Below are 26,107 nucleotides of genomic sequence, written 5' to 3' on the forward strand. Positions count from 1 at the left end.
AGATCTCTTTCTCCAACCACATGTTAAAAATATAAATATATTTTCAAAGATAACCTTCCACCAGGTGTTATTGATATAAAACAGTAAAACAAAGGAAAAGACTTATTACCATAAAATTAGGCAACAAGCTATACAGCCAAAGTATCATAATGATATATCCATCAGACAGGTAGGTTGTATTACATCTTACAGGAAAACAATAAATATATCAAAAATGGTTGCTCGGTTACGTCACAAACCAAGTGTGAGGGGAACTGGTAAAGAAGCTAAACGATAGAACACACACACAGATGAAGAAAGCAACATGAAGTTTTCTACACTTCATTGACCATATTCACTACAGAAAGAGCATTATTCAGCCAAGGATTACTATCATCTAAAGGAGAAGGTGCTAAACCATGGCGCTTCTGCAGAGACAAAACATGGAAGCCATGTTAGAGACCTAAGAGACAACATCAAGAAGCCAGAAGCACAAACTGTTTGAATCAAACCTTCATTCTACCAAGTGCTTACATCCCATCTGTAAACTTTTCCTTCCACTTCTGTATGCACAAAATAGGATTTTGTATCCTGCACAAGGATCAAGAGCATTGGTAACTAGATGCCATCCAGCATCTGATGTGCACGAAGCATCAAAATATCGGAGAATGTCCAGGGCTGCTAAGTTCGACCAATGACGCGCACTGCCCAGCCAGTCTCGGTCCCACTTGCCTGCTATTCTCCTGCCAGCAAATCAATCATAGAACAGGAATTATGGCATCACATCATCGAGCTCAGAGCTCTTGCTGGCAGGTGCAGGCGATGCCCAGGCCCCTTAACGGGGCCGGGCTAATCCAAAACATGCATCATGTTGCTGCTGGTGAGTCTGCAAACCCAACATCAGGTAAGAGAAATATCAATTAGAAACAAATTAACCAAAAGCCACAAAAATGAAATGACATAATGCAACATCTATGATGTTTAATCAAATGTCCTAGAGGTCTGTTCAATAGTGGGAGGAAAAATTTCCCTGATTTTTTACTATAATGAAATCAGGATCCTCACTCCTTACTTTATCAATGAGCATCTCTGTTGAGTTTTAGTTATCATCTTGTATTAGCTCCATCACCAAATTTTATAAAAAGAAATTCATAGAAAATTGTAATCATCACTATCAATTTTAAACTTTATGTCCATGCTACTTGGAAATAACAGATTGAAAAACCATATTATGATCAAGATATATAGAGTTTTTTCTTTTTTCATTTTTTTCGAATTTAAAGCATCCACCAGTAACAAGATCTAGCTCTTCATTCGAGATGATCATTTTCTTGGTGGGTCAATTCTTCTGAGACAAATTAAAAAAAAATTGAAAAATTAAATCCTGATATAACATCAATAACCAAATTCCCAAAGTGGGAGATACAAGACTGATCATATTTCACAAGCATCAAAATCATGCCCTAGATTTAAAAAAAAAAAGGAAAAAAAGAAAGATAAAAATGGCAAGATGAAAACCTGGGAAAAATTTTGAATGTGTCCATCAGGAGGAGGGAAAGACATTCCAGGACGTGGAGGCACAGAAAACTGAGATGAATGCACATAGACTGGTGTGTTGGAGTGACCACGAACATGATTGGAACTAAATGCTGGTATCATGCCTTCTGGTGGACCATAGTTCATCGCTGTGGGTGCTGAAGGTGGTAACCAAGGTCCATGTAGGTGCGGAGGAATGGGCCGAGGTTGATGGTCCACAGGAACTTGACCCCTATGACCGGATCCAAGCTGTGGGAATTCTGTATTGTAATTAACAGTTGGAGAATATAGTGGCGGCATAGTGTAAGGTCCACCATTGAATCCAAATCCAGGATCAAATCGTTGCATGTACCTGAGAATAGACACAGTAACCCAGCAATTAGGAGACGCAAGCATATGTAACATGAAGTAGACAAAGGGCAAATCATTGCCGTTGCAGAAAAGACTATAAACAAGCAAAATGCATTTCTTGGCAAGCAACTGCCAGAATTAAAACATAAAATAAAAAAATAAAGCTTACTGGTAATCAAGTTTTTACTACTTTTGCAAAAAAAAAATCAGCTTTTATTATAATACCACAATTGGTAGTATTGCCATATTATTTTATAACAAAAATACAGCTTTAAAAAGTGCAACCACGTAGTACTACACGAGACAAAAAGATATTGATCAGGTTTAAAACTCTAATATCGTTATAAAAACATGCAAAAATCTGTTGTTCAACGCCAAAAGAAATGCCATAGCCGGATAACTGTTTAGAATGATTAAGCAGCAAGCTATCATTTAGACGTTAAAAAATTCTTCCAAAGAAGTTTCTTTCTTGATGGAATCTTGTAGCAAAAAAGATGGTTGTTTTCCTTGTCATTGGGCAAATAAATAACCCAGAAATTAGAAAAGAGATTTACCTCTCATAACTCCTATCATAGTCAGGATCCTTACAATCAATCTCACGGTCCCGGAAAATGGCTACTCTACTGTTTGCTTTGTGTCTGCCAACAACAGGCCCTTTCTCTATCTTACTTTTATTGAATCTGCTGCTACATGAAGAAGAATCACTAAAACTCCTCCCAAGATAATTTTCGGATGCTTTCATTACAGATTTTTCATCGGTCCTTGCAGATATAAAGGAACATTCTTGGAGTGTGTCAGGTAATTTTACTTCATCCTCTGGATCTGATATTGAGCTACTGCTGTCCTTACTGTTGAATATACGTGCTCTTGCTCGATTATACTCTTCTTTTCTTTCTTCAACACTCTTTTGATAATTAGTTTTCGAAGAGTGAATATTTGCATTGCCCATATTTTGTGAGTGCTTCTGAGGCCTTTGCTTGATTGCAACCTTAAGCACAACACTGCCATCTTCTTGTGGCAGATTGACAGGAATATCTGCAAGACGAACTGGAGGCATCCGACAATTAGTAGAAGTTTTACGCAGCAAAATTCGAGAACCAGATCCATCTGGCAGGCTATTGTCTAGTATGGCAAATGATTGGAGGTAATAATGTTGTGCCACACGGTGTGCTGCAAGTCGTAGGTAGGAATTTGGAAGTGTCTGAAATTCCAGTTGCTGTTGAGTAGGATCATGGATGAACTTCACAATATCTTGCTCCATCCTCAAAACTGAACAAAACATACATTCTTAACCAAAATCCCAGGCAATTAAACAAAAGAAATATATCAAAGACATCAAAGGAAAAACAATATCTGATGAAAGTATGTTCCATTTCATGAAAAACATGAGAAATTCACAAGATACTTCAAATGAAAACATAAGAAAATTACGTGATAAATCGATGTGTAGTATAACTGATTATGATGTTATACAGTGCATTACTGGAGTCGGGCCAGAAATCAGCAACAAAAAGAACCTTTTGTAAGCCTACATAACATAATATCTGCATTTCTTTCCAAAGAACTCAAAGTATTTGACGTGTTAAACCTATAAACCAATTATTGAACGTTCTTAACCACAAACAATCAGATCAAGAAGTTGATAAAAGAAGAAAATATCTAAAGATGATGAATAGTGTCCATAATAGAAAGGAGAATCACACAGTTTACATTTGTTTTCTAAGTTTTTTGATGCAAGAATCTATTTTCAACAACAAAACATTAATTCAAAATAGCCATCCGAGACATTTGAATAGTAGCCGATCTTTTGTATAGTAGTCATTGATTTAATAAGCCAAATAATACGATTCTTAAGGAATTTGTACCCGAGGCACTCGTTCTGTATAGCAGACTAGACTATCTGGTCTTGCTTAAAGAATTTGTATCCATAAAATAAGAGAAAAACTACTTTTGTAACTAGAAGTTCTTTTCTTTTGCTTCTTTACCCGCACATATTTAATCTAACAAACATCTCATAGCAGCGGAAGTAGCTCCATCAAATTTATATTACATTAGACACAATCGGATATATTCCAGCTGAAGAAACGTAAGATAGCTAGAAACAACACCAAATTCAAGAAAAAGGGCAACGAATTAGTAACGAAGACCAAGAAGCTCACTTGCTAAGCGCTCCCGGGGCTTCTCCAAAGCCTCGCGAAGGAACTGATCCACCTGGCTCACGGCATCCACCGGCACGCCGGCAACTCGCTCGGAGGTATCAGATGAAGACCGCGACAGCCCCAACGCCGCCACCGCCTCCTCCTCCTCCTCCTCCTCCTCTTCCTCCGGGGCGTCCGGCGGCGGCGAGGAGGCCGGGCTCTTCTTGGAGGAGAGGAGCAGCCGGCTCATGCTGGCGTCGAGATCCACCATCTCCCACGAGTCCGGGGCTCCGGAGCCGTCCGCTGAGCCCTCCATGGCGGGGGAAGCGGAAAGGGGTCCACTAGGGTTTGCGGAGACCAAGCGGAACCCTAATCCTAATAATCGGAAACTCCATGGCGAACCAGGAGAGAGAAGGCAACGGATCGAAGGCAAGGATCTGGGATCGGAAGACGGGATCGCGGTGGAAGAGGCAGAGAGGAAGAGACGTAATGATTCGGGGGAGGTCGGAACCTAAATGCCGGGTGGAGCGTTTTATTGGAATAGAAAAAGACGTGGTGGTGGGATTCGATCGGGAAGCCAATGGCGACAACAACGACGGGAGCTTTACGTATGTGCCCCTCCTTAATCCCAAAATAACATATTTGCCACTCTATATTTTACTATGGTATACGCGTTATATTCTTACCAAATATTTATATCATTCTCACTACAATTCGTAGTTTCCATCTAACAGTTGGTTTTCAAAAACACTAAGTTGTTTAAGAATAAAATGGTTGCCACCAATTTCATTGATTATTTGAATCCTCGTTACCTTAAACCTTAATCTAAAAATTAAATACCAACATTATTGATTTTATATAAGGAACATATATGTAGTGATATTGGAGATATTGTCCTAACGCTCAAGAAATTTATTTATTGGTAATTATAACCATTTCAAGAATAGTTTTGCGGTAGACTGAAACTTGGAAGAAATTTCACATCCATGAACAGTGATGGTAGCATCGTAATATCCAGCAAAGCTAGTGACAATACAAAGGAACAGCGAGATTATAGATCGACTTAGATATCAGAATCGAAATCCAAATGCTTCTCAAACAGTATAGAACAAGATCACGATTAAACCTTAGAGGAGAACTCTTAGTATTCAAGACTTGGGCGGCAGACACCATTCAGTCCATCCAGAGGTAGGAAGAAGTAGCAATCAGCACAAAGAAAGAGTTCATCAGATGTCGTCTAATAAGACCACATAATTTAGGGGAATTAAGAGAACAAGACCAGAGCATTTTTTTTATGTTACACTGTACAAGGTATCCCAAGACATCTTCCCAGACATGGGCCTTACCGATAAACTGCGACCTCAATCAGTGCCCATGTTACACAAGCGGGTTGAAATTTTTGGTTTATTTGTCATCGATATCATCATCGTCGTCTTCTCCGAGTGCGGTGTCGTCCCCTATCCCATCGAGGAGGGAGTCCACATCTTCACCCAGCTCGATCAATCTGGAGGTCAGCTTTTCCACCTTGCTTTGCTCCTGGCCCAGGCAAACGAGCAGATCATTCAGTTCAGCTTCGCTCTCCTTCTCGGCTTCTTCTCTTGCCTCTGCTCTGATTGCTTCAACATCAGGATATGGGGAATCCCCACCTTTTCTTAATGCCTTCACCTCCACCTCGAGGTGGAAGTTGGACTGCTCCAGGCTATTGTAAGCGTCTGAAAGGCTTTTCAGGTCGGACTCCAGCTTCGTGGCCAAAGTTCTGTAGTTATTGGCTTCAGCCTCAATCTTAGCCTTCTCTAACTTGAGAATCTCTATGCGTCGTGATGCCTCTTGAAGATCTTGGCGAAGAGTCTCAGTCAAAACCCTCTCTTTGCCGCTGCCTGCATTCTGGGAAGGATTTGATGGAGTGCCACTCCCAGTCCTCACCAGTTCCTCAGCTAAGGTGGCATTCCGACCTAAGAGGTCCTTCAGAAATCATTTCCAGTTAAATGTTAGAGTTAAACTATCAAACCAAAGTATTGAAAAAATCAGAAACAAGTAAACTGTAAGGTTAGCACAGGAATATGGCCGCTTTTATAACTTTTCTCTATATGGAAGAGAAGAAATAAGAAAACACATTCGGATGCACTGACCTGCATCTCATTGCATTGTTTTTCTACAAAGTCTTTCAACCTCTTGATGTAATCCCCATCAGTCTCTTTATCCCTTTGCTCCAACTCAGCTGGCAATACTGTGACCTTGTTTTTTGTATTACTGAAGATCCCCAAAATGCTTTCTCTGATATCTGTTTCAAGCCTTTCAATAAATTTAATAAACATGGGGTCAAAACTTTCCACTATAACAGGATGCTCATGCTTCTGATTTGCATCATCATTATCAACCTCTTGGGCATCTGCCATACTAGCAGTGCTAGATCTTGAAAGTGGCTTGCGATGTTGGCCTAATGTGGCCAGATCTAGAAGACTTTTCCGCAACTCATCAAACTTCAAAAAGAATGAAGTTAACCCAACCTTTTGACTCAAAGAATCAGCCACAGAAAAGGCATCTCTATTGTTTTCACTGCTTTTATTGTAAAGAACACATTCTCCCAGGACAACAGCAGCCAAACCCTGCACGCATGCACTTGCATGTGGATTTGATACTAGATTTAAAAGATAGGTAAGATGTGCTGGTGCTTGCAAAAGGCAGTACACAGCATTTGGACATTCAGCAAGCCATGTGACAAGTAATCGGAGAATAAGGGGTTGGATGTATGAATCTCCTTGATATGTTTGATTGTTATCTTTGCCTGAGGCTGCAAGAGCCAAATTCTTCATGATGCGATGCAGGAGAGGCTCTGGTGAACCTAATGATGGGACTGGTGCCTCGAGCTCAACTCTTAAAACCTGAAAAGTTCTGAGAAGTACTTCAGGTTCCAGTTTATTTTTCAGATGAGAATGCTCATGCAGCAAAGAGTCCCAAAAGATCACAACAGCCAATTATATATTCAAAGGTAATGGGTAAAAAATGGAGAAGGAATTAAAACAACCAGCCATATTATTGTCAACAAACATACGCACCCGCTCCTTGCATTTAACATTGTCCTTCAGTATATGAGAAAGAACACTCGTAGCTTTGGAACACATCTGTAGTTAAAAATGATTAGTTAGACATTCACTATTTTTACGAATCTCAAGTTAGTGTATACAAATATCACATTAATATTAGATCACTAAAGTACTGCTTCAAAGGTTACTACATATCATGCAATAAAGTTGCCACAACAATTTTCTTTTGAAGGCTAGAACAGTAAGTTATCAACTAACTAAACTTTTGAAAGTTAAAGATCACAACCATCAAAAACCTAGAACTTCAGATTAACAAAAAAAATCAATTATGTTTTATCAAATACATATGGCGAAAGAGTGACAAACGAAATTGATAAAGAACCATAACAAGTAAACAATAACATGCAGGGCATGCCCCTTTCGGCCACATTATAAGAATCAAATAGTTAGCAGTTATAAAAGACTTGAGAATTAAAGTTGCTAACTGCCAGAACCATGACTGAAGAAAATAGATATCGATAAACAGTGCAGTTAAAATCAAATTGGAAACTACAAAAAAGAACCAACAAGGATTCAAGATAAAGCATGAAATCAACCCTTTAGTATAAAAATCTTATTGTGGTCACCTTGTGATGCAATTGGTAAAAAGAAAAAATTGATCCTGGTTCTATTGAATATCTGGCAAATACAGAATAGAACTTCAAAGACTTAGAGATTAAAAATTTGTAAGCAATTTTATAATGGTGTGGCAAAGAGTGTGAAAAAGAGAAAAGGAAGAAGATGAGTAATTGAAGCAGAAGGCAACCACTTCCCTTGTCGTCAGGCTTCGCACATGGAGAATAACAAAAGAAAGAGGCATTAAGGAACGATATCTGTACCATCCACTCAATTGCTTCCAAGAGAAACACACACACACACAGAGAGAGAGAGAGAGAGAGAGAGAGAGAGAGAGAGAGAAGTGTGCAGGAAAAAGAATCTAAATTTTCATTTTATATAAAAAGTATTAAAAACTTTCTTTTTTTTATTAAAAACTTAGAAGCAGAGATATATATACAATCATATTGGATCATTTTAGAGTGTGTCCTGTACCCACAATTTAAACATGGACTCTCTTAGACCATACACCTGTATCCACGACAGCTATGACAGACTAAAATCGATATTACACCTAACACTGATCATTGCCCAAGGTGGATGACCAGTGCTGCTGTTATTCTAAAACTTACATAATCTGGCTGGCTATGTTTCCATCTAAAAAATATGCTAGTAGCATATGACGGTAATAATTGAAAATGCACTAACAGCTGGTGAAACAACACAGAGAGGCTTCAACAATGGCAATTATATTAACAAGGTAACATTCATGTCAAGATGAAAGGAAATGTCAATAAGATGTGGTTGTTCTTAAGTTCCAAGAGTAACGGAACTAACCTCAAGATCTCCGCTAGCCCCATCTGATAGTAGAGCTTGTAAAAGCATACTGCCAAAAGAGCTTGTCAAAAGAAAATTGACTATGAAAAATGGATTGATTAGCAATTAGTAGTAAAAGATCATTAAAATCTTCATGGTGAATGCAAATAACAACCTTACAAAGCTGAAACTGGAAATACATCAGAACCATATTAACACAAAGACAAGAGAGGTTCTCTTCAACAGACCTTCCAAAAGGCATGCTACCACCAACTTCTGCAGTAGCATGATTTGAGCTTGGCTGAGGAGTCATTGTGGATGTCAACATTGCTTGACCATCAGAATTTTCCTGTTTCACATTTACAAAAATTTTGATGTAAAGAACTATCAAGATAAAAGATATAACCCAATATACATCAATTGTGCCAAATTATTGGTGGGTCTGGTCTTCATAGTCTAGAAAGGGAGAATAGAGAGAGAGTCTATGTGTCTGACACAGCAGAGATGAAAATTACTAGGACCATCATGATTCAATCTATCAGCCCTGCCAAGAGCACAGGCAATGCAGATGATTGCATGCAACATCACATTCTGATTTTTAACTGTGTCGCGTGTGTCCAATTTATAGTAGTAAACTTCATAACAGCACATAATTAAATATAAATTAACACATCATCTCCTGAAATAATAAAATGATGTATCACAAATACTGTTAGGTGGTGCTAATTTGCCAGAGCAGTGGGATGTCACACATAAGCAAGACTATCCTACAGCAAATAGTAAATAAGGGTGCACCAACCTAGGGTTACCTTCCTGTCCACCCCCTTGGTGCTGTAGTTCATCAGAAAGATCAAGTGACAAATATGGAGGGGCAAACAAATGGTCAAGCACAATAAATTTTTAGTATTTTGCATGCATATTGCAAGACAGTCTGTAAGACTTGAAAACAAGAATTGAACAAGAAGTTATTAGCACTGATTTATTAAATGGTTTGTCTTATTTTATAGATTGTGAGACTCCAATATTTTCTCTCAGAACTTTATGCCATCAATCTATAAAAGAAACTCACAGCAAGATAATCTACACTCTGTTCTATTTGATCGTACTCAAGATACTTTTTCATACAGCAAGAAAATCAATCATCACTATGACACACTGTACTAAATTTTTTTACATTAGATTTCTTAACTATGCAGAAGGCACTTGTGTATGAAACCAAGATTCCCAGGGTTGAAACACAAGAGCATGCCACTTATGTGGCAACACAAGTTAATACAGGCTTTAAACCAGGACAGAGGTACATTAGAACAAACATAGCGCATTGGCAGTGTCATGCCAATGGTATTTGTCTGGAGTGTTATTTCTCAGACTTAACGAAATTATGCATACCAATAAGACTGAAGCATAGAAGTACGGTGCATAATCAGAGGTTATGGCCTGGCTTCTTTTGAGTGGGCTTAGGTCTGTTTTTTTTTTCTTTTTCTGGCATGCATAGAACAAATTCGAGCTAGCTTTTTTACTCAAACCAGCCTCCCCAACAACCAGCTGAATGTCCCAACTATTTGAAGTCTTATGTGGATTTGCAAGTGATCTCTGCTTAAGAATGTTCACTAGTCAAACTAAAAGCAACCAAGTTTTTTTTTATTGTTTTTAACAAAGATTTCTTGGAGCTCCCTCTACCTGTCCTCACGCTACTAATCTTTAATAAATTCACCTCATCTAATTAAGATATCTATAGGCCTTTTCTCTTGTTTTGCCTTTGGGGGCTACAAAAAATTGTTCACAAATGTAACCATTTCTAATTCTATCTTTTATACCAACCCAACACATTCAACTCAACATCTCTATCTTAAACAATGGTAACACCTTCCTAACCGTCCAAATTTTCTTTTAATCTAAGAGGAATGTGACAATCTTTCTCGTAGGTGTTGTTCCTAATCATCCAATTGCTCCTTCAATGTAAGGAGAATGTGGCCTCCTTTAACTTTTTGAGTAATGTTTTCATTAATCACCCTTCCTGCTGAATAATATATCCAAGATATTAATTTTTTTCCACAAAATTTTCATCAATCTATGTTAAGTATACTCTCGATTTTTTGCAAAAATTTTCATCCATCATTAGAGTTATGCTTCATATATTCGGCTTTAGTCCTAGTAAAAATCAAATTCTTAGTGTCTAGTGTGTCTCAACCGCTTAGGTTTAGATTTAATCTCATCTGAACTCTCATCAATCAAATTTACACCCTAATATAGTTTATCTTCAATATCATTAGTAAGTTTATCCATAGTGGTTTTTAAGAAAATGAGGAAATCAGAATAGATCTAATATATACCTTTAACTATAGGGAACTTGAGAAATGCTCTTTGTATATGCCAAACATTGATGATAAACTCAATCATACACATCATCACACAATATAAGTATTAGATATCCCTTTCTAAAACTAAACTCATCGTAATAAATATTTTGAAAGTCAATAGATTTTTTTCTAGATCATTAAAATCATGTGGGATTTTTTCTTCACTATATTTTTCGTTAATTATATAAATGCATAGCCTTATAATTAATCTTCCAGATATAAAGCCAAAATATGTTCAGATTTACTTGTCTTGTGTCTTAATCTTCACTCAATCACCCTCTTTTAAACTTGTATGAAATGATTTATTAGCTTAAGAAATAACACTGGAAGACACCATGCCATTTATTATAAGGTTTCAAATAATCAAGTATCATGGAGCTTAAGGCCCAAAGGCAATCTTGTCAATTTGTTATAACTAGAATGTGACTAATTATAACTAACTAGTTTACACAAAAAAATTTATAAGGACTTCTGTGTTCTTGCTTCCTGAGAGAAGAAACATATCTAGTCTAAAATGGTATAAGCTATGGTGTACTTTCTATTATGAATACAATTCTCCAAGAGTGGGCATGGTACAAATTGTTTTTCTTTGACAAATCTCATACGACCCTCCAAGGGAAGACATGACAGAAATGTTTTCCATGTCAAAATTGTATATGACATTTTTCATTAAAAATGATAATTGGGACTTGTAGCTTTGTTGTTATATTGTCCATTAAAAATAATATCATATCAGACAATCACGAATTTTACATTTCTGAAGTCATAGCATAACTATTGAAATGTCTAAAACAATAATAAATTTCACATTAGTGAAGCCATAGCATAACTAATGAAATGCCAAAAACAAAGCTGCATGATTCTATGTTCTTGTAACATGAATTAATGAAAAGCACAGATCACAAGTCTTAACATTGTTTGTCTAATATAATAATAAAGATAGACAAGCACAAATATCAACTTGTTACAATTATAACATGGTTAGTTATCTAACATGCTACATAAATGGAAGATGCATGATCTTGCACACGCAAAGTAAATTATGAAAAATGCATAGCTAACAAGTCTTGCCATTGTTCATCTAAAAATAATAATCATATTAGATATCTAGACAGACATTATCTAGCTTGAAAATACAGGATACTTATTAATTATGATAAAATTTGTTGAAGTTCAGAAGTCAAGAAACAACCTCACAGAAGCATTTGAAAACATAATCAGCTGCTATGAATTCCTGCAATGTAGAGGTGCGCAAAATGATACGAAAAATGGCATTTAAGGCAGGTTCAAGATGAGGCTCTTCTCCAACTAATTTACTTCCAAGAATGTCAAGATTGTGAGAATGTTTCATAACCAAGTCCCCTATACAACGCAAAGCCTGAAAGTGAAGTTTGTATAAGATTAGAAGGCAAAAGCAAAAAAGAAACAAAGAAAACGAAAAATCAATCGGAGGTTCATAAAAAAAATGCTGACAAAGCTAAAGCACTAACAGTAAATTGATTGTACACACCTAAGAATGTAAGATATGCAGAACCTCAACTTTGATAAAAAGGGAATGCAAATTTAAAAATTAATAGACTCTATTTTTATACCAGGACTCACTCAGTGTGCTACACACCAAAACAAGATTACCAAACTAACAAGAAGATAACTGGCTTCATTTTCCTACCTTCTTTTTTCTCCATTTATTTTTCAGCGACCAAAAAGAGCCTCCGAAAGGAAGCAAACCATAGTTATGGATGTCAGTCTTGTGACTCTTGTCAAAAAGATTTCTTGATAATCTAAGAGGAATATGCTAATGTTGTTCTTCAAGAAAGAAGGGCAAGGCAATAGCATCTGATTCACATGAAAGGAAACGTCTAATCTAGAAGTAATTTGATCCACATAAACGAATTTGTTTTCTGGCCATATAATGGATAGCCTCTAGAATTTTAATATACTATTCTGAATTTAATGATCAAAGTCATTGATATCTTAATATACCAACAGCAGATGATAATACGACATTATGCCATAGTCCAACACAAGGAACGCTGTCTCATGTTGATAGGCCATATGAGTTGCTGGACGATTGCTTTCTAGATTTCTAGGGAAAGTTAACTATGGTCCCCTTAAAATTTTAAGGCATAAAATGATAAAAAAAATTCCTTAACCTCTTCCCTAAAACTTTTGAACACATCTTTTCAAAAAGTAAATTTCTCCATATCCCGGATCCTAACTTTTTAACATACCTGTTCAAAAATTACAAGTTCTAATCTTTCCTGAGTTTTAAGGCATAAAATGATTAAAAAAATTCCTTAACCTCTTCCCTAAAACTTTTGAACACATCTTTTCAAAAAGTAAATTTCTCCATATCCCGGATCCTAACTTTTTAACATACCTGTTCAAAAATTACAAGTTCTAATCTTTCCTGAGTTTTAGCACAAGAAATACTAAATAAACCAGCATCCAATTCCTTTCTAATAATCCAAATAATTTATATTCACATTCAATGAAACAGTCTCCACCACTTTTTGCCTTGCCAAGTTGTGCATCTGTGATGCATGAGAAATCCTAAAAGCAGAATTCAAGAACAAAACTATAGACCAGATCAAACCATCCAGAAAGGGATGCTAACACATACCGATTCATGTGTGGACCATTAAATATCAGCCAATACATTCCAGTATGAGGTGTTCTACGTGAAATTGCATTCCTTGGTATGAACTAATACTTCAATCACCATATAGCTAAAGACTATTCGAATCAATTTAGTATGAAGCAGACAAGTTTATCGTGAGGGTCCATCTTCAAGTGAAAGAGCATAGACAAAAAGTTTCTCCTTGTAATTTAGTATCTTACCAAACAGCGCAATGCGACCGGAGCCCATTGACTTTCAACCCCCAGCAGTAAGAGATGGTCCAAGATTTTCTTCTGAAGTTGTTTTCAATTGATCGAAAAACAAATTTCACAATCAAGCTGAGAATGGAGATCAAATACAGCTTAAACGAATAGCGAAAAATTTATACCTGAGCTAATGCGGTTTGATTTGATAGTTTATTAGCATCTTTACCTGGCTCACTTGCTGAGCCTCCCATCAAAAGCAATCGAACTGTTTCCAGTGCACTGAGTAGATTTATCGTCTAACAGCAAGGCAGTTGTTTCAGAAAATAACAAAGTACATATTATAGTACATATAATGTCTTATAGATTTAAAAAACCCATATTCTATTTTATAATCACTATCCAAAATATCACAAAAACTTCCATTTTGGGAAAATAAAGACTCATACCTTCTGTTGAGTAAAATTGTAAGCACTACCTCTACGAAGCTTTAGTATAGATACTAAAGGATCAAATCCAATGGTCTCTTTCAGCAACATCTAAACCAAGTTTTTGACAGTTAAAAGATAGAAAGGCAGTTCAGAATTTGAAATTAGCAACTAAAAGTACAGTACCTGATTGGATGTACTATTACGAATAAGATTATTCAGCAATTCAAGACAATCCTGTTAAACAACTGAGATATTAATCAAAAACATATGGAATGAAATACTTATGGGTATGCTTACAGTCTACAGTATTATTTACCAAGAAAAAAATAACTCAAGAGCATGATATCATTGTTTTTACCCAAGGTTTGGCATACCGTAATGTATCACCCGATATGGGTAGTATGTACCGGTACGATAGGGGACCAGTGCGTGGACCACCCTATACTGAATAGTACACGTTACATGACCCCGTATCGAGCGATACGGGTGGGTTGAGATTGCTCTCTTTCAAACGATCAATTTGATTATTTGAACCATAGGAAAGGGTTTTTAAACTCTTTCCTCCCCCCTCTTTCAACCCATTTCACTCTCTCAATCTCTTCAAATCTCTTAAACTCTTTCTTAATCGCATCTCTCTTTCTCATAATTTTACTCAAACCCAACAAAGCTACGATTTGTGGATTGGATCAAATTTGAGAGGTTAATTTGAGAGGATTAAGAGGAAGAACATCCTGATCAAGAGATATGTATTCTCTTTCTATATTTTTATTGATTTATGAAATGACTAAGTCTATTCTATATGGTTAATCACTTAATGTCTAACATGTTGTTTGACATGTTTTTAATGGTAAAATAGTATAATTAAAAAGTAATTAAGATCTATAATGTTGTGATTAGTGTGTCTAATGATGATTTTTTTCAAAATTAGACACTTAATTGGTCAAATCTTTGTATTTCATGCATATTAAGGTGATTTAATTGTTTGTGATGGTATAATAGGTTTAATTAGATTTTAATTAAGTTTTTTTAATACTGTAATTAGTAATTTTAATGATGGCCTAATCAAAATTTTATTACAGTGAAAGAGGATTAGTTAGGGATTAATTAACTATGTTAATGATTTGATTAGTCTATTTAATTACAATGATATTGAAATTTGACCAATATTGGATCAATTAAATGTTTTTAATGTCTATTAGAGTGTTTGACATGTTTATAGTGGTGAAAGAGGAATAATTAGGAAATAATTAACTATGTTAATAGTGTGATTAATATAATTAATGATGATTTCATTGTAATTTGAACTATATTAGATCAAATTTACATATTTAATGCTTCTTAGGATGTTTGACATATTTATAGTGATAATATAGAGCTAATTAGGGTTTAATTAAGTTTGTTATTGCTATAATTAGTGTATTTAATGATAAACTTAATGATATTGAGTCAATTCTACGTATTTAATGTTGAATAGGTTGATTAACATGTTTATAGTGACGAAGTGGTGTTCATTATATATATTTGTACCTTGTTATTTTAATTTAGGGTTAATTGCAGCTTGCTTACTTGATTCAATCTTGGTAGGAACATGACACATAAGGAATAGGTACATAATGACACTTTGGATCATGCTCAAAAGATAGACGGGAACTTTCATCATTGGCAATGTATTTATTGTTGCTACATTGGTAAGGGTGAAGGAATCACCCGAATGAAGATGCATTTGGCCAATGAGTATCTCGATGTTGAAAAATGCAAGAAAGTAACGACGAAAGTCCATAAATCATTTCAAGACAAGTTACAACAAGTACGAGAAGATACAATGAAAAAAAAAAGGCAAGAGCTAAAGAAGAATGCTACAGGGTTACGTAGGAATCGATTTATGACGAATATGAGAGTCGTGGTAATGATATTAACCCGGATCTTAGACCTGGTATTTGTGCATCACTAGAGCATTAGTACACATACGAGAAAGTAATGCGGCATCGATGACCTGACTCACAATGGGAGTATGGTGGTCGCAGTGGGTCTGTGCCATAAGGAATCCAAAGGTCGACTAACATGAGGCAGCTAATTCCCCCCCCCCCCCAATTAGGTTGGTTCGATAGCATGATACAAGGTGGAATACGTGATTTTATGAGAGGACTTGGTAGGAGGTCAGCATTAGATATTATTGATATTGATCCACAAGCATATCCTCCACATACAGCGAAGCAAACATGAATTGACGATGCATGAAAGGGGAAAAGGGAAAAAATAGATAATTTTAAGCAGATGCGACAAAGCTAACAGGACATAGACACTTAGCAAAACTTATCATATCCATAGTTATCGTATTATAGAGAATCTTATGGCCAACAGCAGTACGGTGATAGTTGGTTATTCTTCTTCAAGCAACAATATGATGATCGATCTTATGATACAGAGCAATAATCCATGGCAAAAGTAAAAGTTCTGACATTCTCTATGCTTCACACCAATATATGCCATAATCATCCTTGCCTCAACAGTCACCTCGGACAAATGTGATTCACAACAATTAGACTACAACCATCACTACGTTGATGCACCAATGGCATACGATATATCAATATACTATGTCGTAGAATCAATTTCAGAATTGGGTCCGACAAATATATCAAATTGATATACAGATACAAAGGATCGATGACCCCGATCCACCGCCCGTGGAGTTTCGTCGTTCTTTTTTATGGCAGCACCAAGTATATCCATTGATTGATTACTTGGTTCATTTGAATCTTTAAGTTTAAGTTGTTTAAAAAATAATCTAACAATTCAAATTATTATTTTTGTATATAATTCAATATTAACGGAAGGATAATCCAGAACATATCGCAAAGCTACTCCTCAAGGTTCGAAATTTAGATTATTTTTTATAAAATTATACAATTTATATTTATTTCCAACTTTAAAACCTTAATCTATTTTTTTCTATTTTTAGAAAATTTTGGAGCTATTTTCGATAATTATACTATATTGTCGATGTGCCTTGCTATACCAATATACGATACGTCAGTATGCCTCAATATATATCGTACCGATAGCCAGTCGATACACCAGTATAGACCAGTAAGGCAAACCTTGGTTTTTACAAAAGAATTTGAATATTGAACAACTAATATATAAGCTACTAGGAGCAAAGAGAAATCATCACAATTCATGAGAGAACACATTCCAAGTGTATAAATGAAAAAATAAACACTAAGAGCAAAGAGAAATCATCTAGATGATCTATCAATCTAAATACATGCATATCTTTCCCAAAAAAAGTTTGTGTCAAGGTTTTTAATTTTGAATGATACCGCCCGGTCTGCCAGTAGACAGGTACATAGACCGCCCGCTACCGGGCGGTACCGTCGATTGAGGTTGTTATCGTCCTAAATCAGGTGACGAGGGAGAAGAAAAAAGAGGGGTGACCGAGGGAGAAGAAAGAAGAGGGAGAAGGGGAAGAAAGAAAAGGGAGAAGAAGAGGAGAACCTATAGATCGGCGTCGCTCTCCCTCCTCGTCTGTCGGCGACTTCTCATCCGCATGGGGAGAATAACCCTCGACGTCGCGGGGAGAAGAGAGGCGACGCCTCAGTGATAACGGTTTTTTTTTTACTTATATATATATATAAAGGCGAAGTCGTCAGGTTTTTCTACGACATCACCTCGATGACGTCGCCCCGCATGGGGAGAAGAGAGGTGACGTCACCTAGAAAACAATATATATATATATATATATATATATATATATATATATATATATATATATATATATATATATATATATATATATACACCGAATAGTATACCGAAATATACCGCTCGGTATACAATACCATAGCATACCGAACAAATCTCGAAACTCTAGTATGGTACGAAATTTCAATCCTTGCTATCTGTTTTATGATTTCTCCATCGCATGCATTTCTTCACCAAGAGAAGAGGCAATCTGCTTTGTCACAAATGCTTTCTCTGTAAAGTAAGTGATTATCCATCTAATGCGTGATGTACATGCTGAAATCTAGACCCATATAACTTGTCAAAGAGATCTTTTGAATAATAGAAGTTGCATAATAACATATTACCAATAGTCTGCAAAGTACGGATTTGAATTTACAATATACAAGAATACAGCTCTGAATGCTCAAAAAAAGGAAAGAATGAGACAGATAAAATTCAGAACATACAGTCATAATTCATCATATAATGCGCAAAGTACCTAGCTTCTTCAAATGCATTGGCAGAATAGCCAAATACAAATGTGCCAACTAATGACTTCATATGACCAGTCTACCATAACAAAACAGGAAAATCATAGCGAAAGAACTTGCTCACGTGCTATCCAATAAAAGCTTAGGAAGTTCAAGATGGCACAATTTGTATAGCACTATAGTAGTGGGACCAAGGCATTTACAAATCCAAGGATATTGTACACATAGCAACATTAACAGAACTAGAACTAGGGAAAAGGACATTGAAGTTGGGTGAATATAAGGGCAGAACTTGGTACAACGTTAAGGTTGCTCCTTTGCGACTTGGGTGCAAGTTACGGAAACAGCCTCTCTATAGAGTTAAAGCTAAATACATTGATCCTCCCCAAACCTCACAATGGCTAGTCTTGTGTACTGGGTACACCATTTTTAAGTTGAGTGAATATCCATGTTACTAACTTAAACTTCAATATTCTTATGGGAGATTGTAGCAAACCAAAAAAATTCATCTATCCTCTTCCGTGCACCAAAGAGGAATGGACTGAAAGATTACGTTATGAAGTACATTTAAAATGATTAATATCATAAATGGATGTTTAAATAATTACCTGCACAACCACACCTCCTTCTGAACCTCCTTCTTCTCTAATGATGCTAAATATCTTCTCAAATGCACCTTCGAACACCACAATTTTTTGAATCTCCTGAAGATCAAAAGCTCATTAAGAGAAGCTAGTAGCATACTTGGGAATCATAATTCAACTAATAAATCATCTGAGTGAAGATTTACCTCTGCCTCACGAGTTAAATAAGTAAGAAGAAGTAAGGCTTCATTTCTTATAACCTATCATAAAGACAGAACCATCATGTCAAAACAAAAAACAGTAAACGGAATTGGTTCAAAATGATACACATAATAGAGAGAATAACATATTTGAATGACCAATGTTCTAAAAAATAACACCATATGCAAGTGGTTGATATCCCACATAGCACATAGCAGGCATATATGCTATATATATTGACACATTGGAAATATATAACCAAATAAGCAAAGAACTTATGCATGGTATTAAGTTATACGATACATGCAGAGGAGTTATTGATTAAAATCCTATGAGCAATTTTATACTATTAAAATAATATATGAATAAATATAATAACACTAAGGAAGAAACCTAGACCACATATGATGAACAAATACTTCAATTGATGTGGACACTCATATGCAGCTGCATATACATGGCAATGCAGATTGCTTCAGCAATAGCAGCTGCCTGCATCTGTGCAGCCACATATATGGCTGCATAGAGTGCATGCAGTAATACCACATACTGACCAACAAAGCAACAATATGCAATCACGTATGCAGCCACATAGACGACATTTTAGAACATTGTAACATAATGACACTTGCGAGTAATTTCCAATAAACATATGTGTCCAAGATAGAGTTCATACAAGATCAATGTATTTAGACTAGCCGAAACTTAAATAACAAGCACAAAAATGAAGGGCATGTGAGTTGTGAGAAATGGCAACCAAAAGAGCTAATTGCATATTGTAGTCATAGTCAAGTTGCAAGCATCATATAGGGCCAAATAATAATTAATGTGGTTATATCTAAGGAAAAATTGTTTGTCAGAAAGAAATTTTATCCTAATATGTCATCTATGCTGTTTCTTGTATATGAGGTAACTACTTGAATAAGATCTTCAAATAAATACAAAATTGTTAAGCTATGAAAAGAAAAGAGAATACTGATTCAAAGTAAAATGTTGCCTATGATGTTGAATCTCAGTAATTATCGCCTTTTGCAAGATTTTAAATACTGCTAATGGAACCCTCCACTGGAATTTTATCACACAGGTATATTACAAAACACTCCAATTAAAAATACCAAACTTTGTTTATTATGTCAGTAAATACTAAACTATCTACTATGTTGGGACCCACAAACATAGTACATATATACCAAATATATGCCATTTTACCAAGACAGTTTGTACAGCATCCAACAAAATCTAGAACAATGATCCTAAAAATTGTGCATAATTTCATGTCAAAATGAAGGCACTACTACTATTAGTTTAGTAGTAGCTGTTGCTGCAACAACAGTAGCAGCAATTGTACAAATACTATTAACTTGGATTGAAATGGTGGAATTCTAACCTCACGATCCATAAGCATATCCATTAACCTAGTTATACCACGAGGAATGGAGAGAATTGCTTCCTGTAATCTGAGGCAATAAGCAAAACAACCTAAGATAAGAAATGTAACCTATGATCAACTCAAAAGGACATAAGAAAAAGATGACAGCAATTCAGTATGCATGAATACCTATTAGGTGAATGTGTAAGAAGTGCAGTTATAATCTGAAGTGTGTAATATCTAACATAAAAGTCATCTTCTGACTGCAAAAAAGAAGAAAAAGAGAAATTAAAATGTTATCAAAAAAATACTGCTAAACAAGAGGAAACACTTACCAACAAACTGAGAAGAAGAGAAATGCTCTCTGATTCTCGAGAAAGCAGATCAGAATTCACTAAAGCTGGCTGAACCTCATTTTTCAGCGCATGTGCAGTTTCTGTTGGAGTCAAGGCACTTACAATAGTTTCTAATGCACCTCTTATCAGTTCAACATCATCACGTTCTTCCTTTAAAACATTTAGAAGAACAGGAAATCCTGTTTAAATAAGGAACACAAATTAAAACTTATCTGAACAAGAAAACTTAATATATTACCAAACCAATACAAAGAAGGTACCTGTAGCCCCAAAAGACATCTGAGCTGCACGGCTTTCTGCAACAAGAGACTGAAGTTCAATCATAGCTGCTCGCCTATCTTCAGCTAGTACACCATTGCTTATACGATCGAGATATCGTTCGACGTAGCTATTAAAAAAATACAGCATTGATACATGATAAAAACTGAGAAGATATTCAAGAACCATTTACTAGAAGCAATGATCTTTCAGAATTTTAAGGCTGAGGCTTGAGACCATGGTAAGGATGCCCCTCGGCAACCTAGTTGTCAAGGGTTCAAGCCACAAAAATGACCTCTCCATTTATGAAGTTAAACTACATACATCAACATGTGCAATAGTGAAATTAATGGGGCTGTGATATCATAAGATAAGAAGAAATATTATCTTGTGTGCATGCTTAGTTTTAAAGATCAGTTACATAAATGATACCTAAAATCCCTCTCTCAAATCAAATTGAAGATAGCACAAATCCTGAGGGTAACAACTATATGTCACACAGATCCAACATGTGCATCAGAATGCTGAGTTAACTCCCAAGTTAATGAAGAAGTGTACATAAGTCAGTGGCAGAGAGCTGGCAATGTTCCATAACAAGTTATTTATCAAAGCTATCTTCTGCAGGAGAGTGTGCTTAAAAACAGTAGGATTACTGATTTCTGGCTTAAATATCATCTCGAGTGCATACCTAGTTTTAAAGATCATCAACATAAATGGTACCAAAAATCCCTTTCTCAAATCAGATTGAAGATAGTACAAATCCTGAGGGCAACAACTATATTTCACACAGATCCAACATGTGCATCAGAAATGCTGAGTTAACTCCCAAGTTAGTGGATAAGTGTACATATGTCAGTGACAGGGAGCTGGCGATGGTCCATGATGGGTTACTGATCAAAGTCCTCAGTCTACAAGAGACTGTGCGTAAAAACAGTAGGACTACTCAATCTTGTTTTAAGGCATCCACTAACCACAACCGGCCTTTTGCTAAAAACTCACCAAAAATTATCACAAAATTCTGCACAAGTTCAATCTGTCCTATCATTAAAGCCCTTCTGTAAGAAAAATGGTCCAGCACATCAGAATGGGATATCAAAATTATGCTGACCAATCTACAAAGGCTGAATCTGAGAACTGAAAGTAGCTTAACTTCAAGAATATCAGAATCAAACTGAGTGCTTGAATTAAAATTTTCATGAGCTTCTGAAGTCACAAGTTTTTGTTACATCAAAAACTCAATTATTCAAGATTCTTTCTTGCATTATCAAATTCCTAAGGAATAGCCAACAATTTTCCTTTCTTTTTTTTTCAAACAACATGAATTATCTTTTACATTAGTGAGCAAGATAATAATTGTCAACATATTAAAATATGTATTGCTCTGGCATGCATAAGTTGCAAATTGCTTCATCATATAGAGTATCAACTGAAGCAGTTAATTACCATAGATATGCTCAATTAGCATCAGTATTAAACAAAAAGGAATTGGGTGCAAACCATAAATTTGACTAATAAGTAAAGCATGCTTATACCTATCTTCATTTGAAGCAGAGTTCTCATTTCCAAAAACAAATCCACCAACACCCTGTATGCAAATTGTCATCACTTAGAAATAACAACAGGTTTACCTATAACTAAATCAATCAATATTGTTAGCCATTATAAGAGGTCAAGATAATTCAGCAAAGCTGAAAGAATATGAAACATTCAATTCATGTGCAAGTTATTCATGTCTATCAATATATCATTGTCAAGTATTTTGAGGTCAATTATGACGGTTTCCCATTAGTAAAATGTACATATGTACTAGGATTATCTGGATCTAGCATGAAAAGCCAACTTATCTTGGAAATCAAAGAGCATACAAGCACTCTAGATAAATTAACAAAATTTACCTATTAACTAGACAAATATATATTGTTAATTAATTACAAGAGATCAAGATAGTTTAACAAAACTGAGAGCACATAAAATAAAACACTCGAGTCACTGTGCAAGTCACCTTCATGTTCTTCAACAGATTGTTGTCAAGCAAATTGAGGTTAATTAAGACAGCTGTCGATTAGTAGATGTATATATGTAAGATTATCTAGACCTATCAAGAAATGCCAACTTATTTAGGTAATGAGCATATGAGCAACCTTGAGAGTTCTTCTTTCCACCTTTACCAATAATCATTAGCAAATACTACACTGACCAGGAAGAATTCTATAAAAATACAGTCCAAATTTCACGTAGATCCTCCTAAAGCTTAAATATTTAATACAAATAATGAATCATGACCAAAATAAAATTGATCAAGTATATTCCATAAGAAGAGAAATCTAACAGGAAAGGACTAATTATCATCAGGACAACTGCCTCAAACAATTCAATCCTCATTTGCTGTCAGGATACCTAAAAACTAGCAAAACCTAATACTGTTAATTCAATGTTGTTTTACCACATTAAATGCTAAAAAGTCATTTCACTTATATAAGATATAGCCTTCAAAGAAAAATCTTAAAAGGTCAAACTTAAAATAGATTTTTAAGCATCAGTATGAGTAAGCTCTTTAATGATAACATGAATGTGCTTTGACATATACAACTCAAAGTCAAAAAGAACCTATCAGTGCACTCCCAGTGAATTACAACTGATGTTAACCTATATAAACTGTAGTCACTCACCCTTTCTATTGCTTACTGGCTTGTGATTAGCATGACAAGGACAAGGTTCAAGACAACAACATTCCAGATGGTGAACATTACATGATAAGTTAACTTTATTACTTGATCAGTAATATACTCCATGCACTTCCATCTTAACGTAATTTAAGTAAAATACCTGAAATCGTAAGCAAATAGCATATGAGAAGAGTCCTAAATAATCATGTGAAAGCAAAATGTATATTGTGGAGCAAAAATGAGAACATGCTGATGAAGAATTCTAATGTGACTCTCATCGTCTTGGCCATTCTGTAGCATCACCGACTAATAATGGAATAGTGCCAGACAAGAGACTTCTAAAGTATTGCTACCTTTAGATCATTTCTCGAACATAATAAGAATAGAGCTCAAGCCAATAATCACCAATTATAAATACTCTATTGATCCCAAAGTTATAAAGCATGTAGATACCATTAGGAGTTGTAAGAGTTGTAATAGCATTTCTATTGAGGGGAACAGACTTTATCTTTCTTTTTCCTTTTTTCTTCTTTCTGATGAAATAGTATTCATTAAGTTTTCAGAGAAACAGCAACCCCTTCTGTTGCTAGATAACTACTCAAGGAAAAAAATATTAGTGAGATGAGGAAATTAGGAAATTAGAATCTGTTTCTCAGAATTCGATTGATATTGGAAGCATTACATATCATCTCCTACAATAAAAGGAAATTATTATTGCAGTGACTTCTCAGGGAACTTCCAGGACGTCGTTTTTAAGCTTGTTTTTGCAGGTAATAGACATTTTGAGTTGAAGTGTAACATGTCCAATCAGTCAAACCTCACAAATGCACTAGCATAATGCTAGTTCATCCCTGCTGAAGTGTCAAAGCCTGTACATGTCATAAACTAAATTTTCCACTTTTAGTTGGCATTATGATAGTATTAATCTTTCTAGTAAAGGGAAATTTAGCAGTGGAAAGTAGGGAAAGGAGAAATAGGTCTCGTTGTTCAAGTCCATTAAAGCATTCACCTAAACCATAAAATATGTTTTCGGAAAACGAGAGGAAAGGTATTGCATCGTGCGCGAGAGATACCTGTGCAACGGCATTCAGATTGAGACGGCCCAACTTAAAATCCATCCCGAATTCCTTCAATCAGTCTAAGCAAGCTTCCTCCTGGCTGATACGACGTATCCTGGACAGCCACGCCCTAATCTTGATTTGAAAACGTTTCCAGCCACGGGCGAGAAGAAGACAAACCCTAGAATAGATCAAACCGAACTCCGCGCGACCGATCCGAAAGGATGGAACTGAAACCACGAACACGACGACGAAGAACCGAATCAAGAAAAGAAAAGACGTGATCTTGGGTAGTGGAAGCGGACCACGGAGGAAACAAATAAAAGATTTCGATGCAATTGTTGTTGTTTTGGGGATCCAAACCTAAGATCGAGAAAATACTTCCGACGCAGAGGGGGGAGGAGGCAAGGACGAGGAACGGTCCCCTTCGAGGCAAGCAATCGGGCAAGCGTGTCCCGATGACGATGACGACGACGGCGACGGAGGAGGAGACGAGAGGACGATTCACATAACAGTTCACGTTTATGGGTTATTTTTATCATAAAATATAATTACTTTTGTACTCGTTGGTATGTTACCCGGTTTCTACCTGACATATTATTGGAGGTTCGTATGGGTCCCGGTGCCAAAGGACGTAACAAGCGGTTGAAATATGTTTTCTCGGCCAGAGTGGCTCACCGGCTAGTATCATACGTTAACCCGCCCGTCTACCCTTTCTGTGATTCGAAGATGCGGTCGAGTCGGTCTCTGGCCCACTTGAGAAGCTAACAGCAATTTTGCTTGGAAAAATCATGCCAACCGAACCCAAATAGTTGTGCACAAAATCCGAATCCGAATCTGAAATACGACTTCTAACTCGAACTCATCCAAAATCCGCTTGAAGAATATCCCAACTTGATTCATCATATCAAGAGGAAAGACAGCAAAGTTTCATTATACTCGGATCAGAATCAAACTGACTATTACCTGAGTTCGATTCAAGTATTTATTTTTTTCCCAAACTTACCTAAATCAATTAAAGTGGATTTAATCCGATTTAAGCGGATCAGATAGATTCGATTACATAAGAAAATTTTGTTCTTTACCATCCTTATCAACCAAAAGAAAGTTGAAGGCAATTAAGCCATTAACGGGCAAGAAAAGCATTTTAGCTAAATAATTAATTGTTTAATGAAGAAGAGAATCTAGTTCTAAATCAAGTTGAGATATTCTTACAATCATATGCTCCTATCTTTATAAATGATTACATGTTTCTAAATCAACTTTTTTCTCCTTTATTATTATACAAATTTAAAGATGAGAACCTTCAAGATAGGAGCGCATTGT

General features: G+C 35.9%; 2 protein-coding genes across 4 annotated transcripts; both read right to left on the reverse strand.

The window, feature by feature from the left end:
* Positions 1-84: 84 nt before the first annotated feature.
* Positions 85-4,531, reverse strand: LOC135626652 (uncharacterized). Of its 2 annotated transcripts, XR_010492395.1 has the most exons (5): positions 4,026-4,531; positions 2,421-3,135; positions 1,498-1,867; positions 492-865; positions 85-407 (listed from the first exon to the last, which is right to left on the reverse strand). XR_010492395.1 is itself a non-coding variant. In XM_065132110.1 (4 exons), exons 1-4 carry the CDS (start codon positions 4,318-4,320, stop codon positions 815-817), a joined length of 1,431 nt encoding a protein of 476 aa, XP_064988182.1. In that variant the 5' UTR covers positions 4,321-4,531; the 3' UTR covers positions 85-814. The 2 variants fall into 2 exon arrangements, 1 of the variants encoding a protein (XP_064988182.1); XM_065132110.1 differs by having other exon boundaries at positions 85-865.
* A 678-nt stretch (positions 4,532-5,209) lies between these two features.
* Positions 5,210-25,285, reverse strand: LOC135626653 (golgin candidate 6-like). 2 transcript variants are annotated; one of them, XM_065132112.1, is made up of 19 exons: positions 25,145-25,285; positions 24,797-25,011; positions 22,590-22,642; positions 21,060-21,187; positions 20,779-20,978; positions 20,633-20,706; positions 20,462-20,531; positions 19,080-19,133; positions 18,898-18,993; positions 14,256-14,306; positions 14,091-14,180; positions 13,827-13,940; positions 13,660-13,731; positions 12,011-12,196; positions 8,707-8,807; positions 8,480-8,528; positions 7,061-7,126; positions 6,134-6,886; positions 5,210-5,966 (listed from the first exon to the last, which is right to left on the reverse strand). In XM_065132112.1, exons 2-19 carry the CDS (start codon positions 24,839-24,841, stop codon positions 5,409-5,411), a joined length of 2,760 nt encoding a protein of 919 aa, XP_064988184.1. In that variant the 5' UTR covers positions 24,842-25,011; positions 25,145-25,285; the 3' UTR covers positions 5,210-5,408. The 2 variants fall into 2 exon arrangements, with proteins under 2 accessions (XP_064988184.1, XP_064988183.1); XM_065132111.1 differs by having other exon boundaries at positions 8,480-8,540.
* Between the last annotated feature and the right edge of the window lie 822 nt (positions 25,286-26,107).

This window comes from Musa acuminata, chromosome BXJ2-11 (genome assembly GCF_036884655.1).
Source record: "Musa acuminata AAA Group cultivar baxijiao chromosome BXJ2-11, Cavendish_Baxijiao_AAA, whole genome shotgun sequence".
In the NCBI taxonomy this organism is placed as follows: domain Eukaryota; kingdom Viridiplantae; phylum Streptophyta; class Magnoliopsida; order Zingiberales; family Musaceae; genus Musa; species Musa acuminata.

Excerpts from the sequence above, each read along its gene's own strand:
- LOC135626652 (XM_065132110.1), bottom strand. The coding sequence starts at position 4,320 with ATGGAGGGCTCAGCGGACGGCTCCGGAGCCCCGGACTCGTGGGAGATG. Across the intron at positions 1,868-2,420 it reads TATGATAGGAGTTATGAGAG|GTACATGCAACGATTTGATC; the intron begins GTAAATCTCTTT and ends GTCTATTCTCAG. Across the intron at positions 866-1,497 it reads ACATTCAAAATTTTTCCCAG|ACTCACCAGCAGCAACATGA; the intron begins GTTTTCATCTTG and ends TTGGGTTTGCAG.
- LOC135626653 (XM_065132111.1), bottom strand. The coding sequence starts at position 24,841 with ATGGATTTTAAGTTGGGCCGTCTCAATCTGAATGCCGTTGCACAG. Across the intron at positions 20,707-20,778 it reads CTCTTCTTCTCAGTTTGTTG|TCAGAAGATGACTTTTATGT; the intron begins GTAAGTGTTTCC and ends TCTTTTTTGCAG. Across the intron at positions 18,994-19,079 it reads ATTTAACTCGTGAGGCAGAG|GAGATTCAAAAAATTGTGGT; the intron begins GTAAATCTTCAC and ends TTTGATCTTCAG.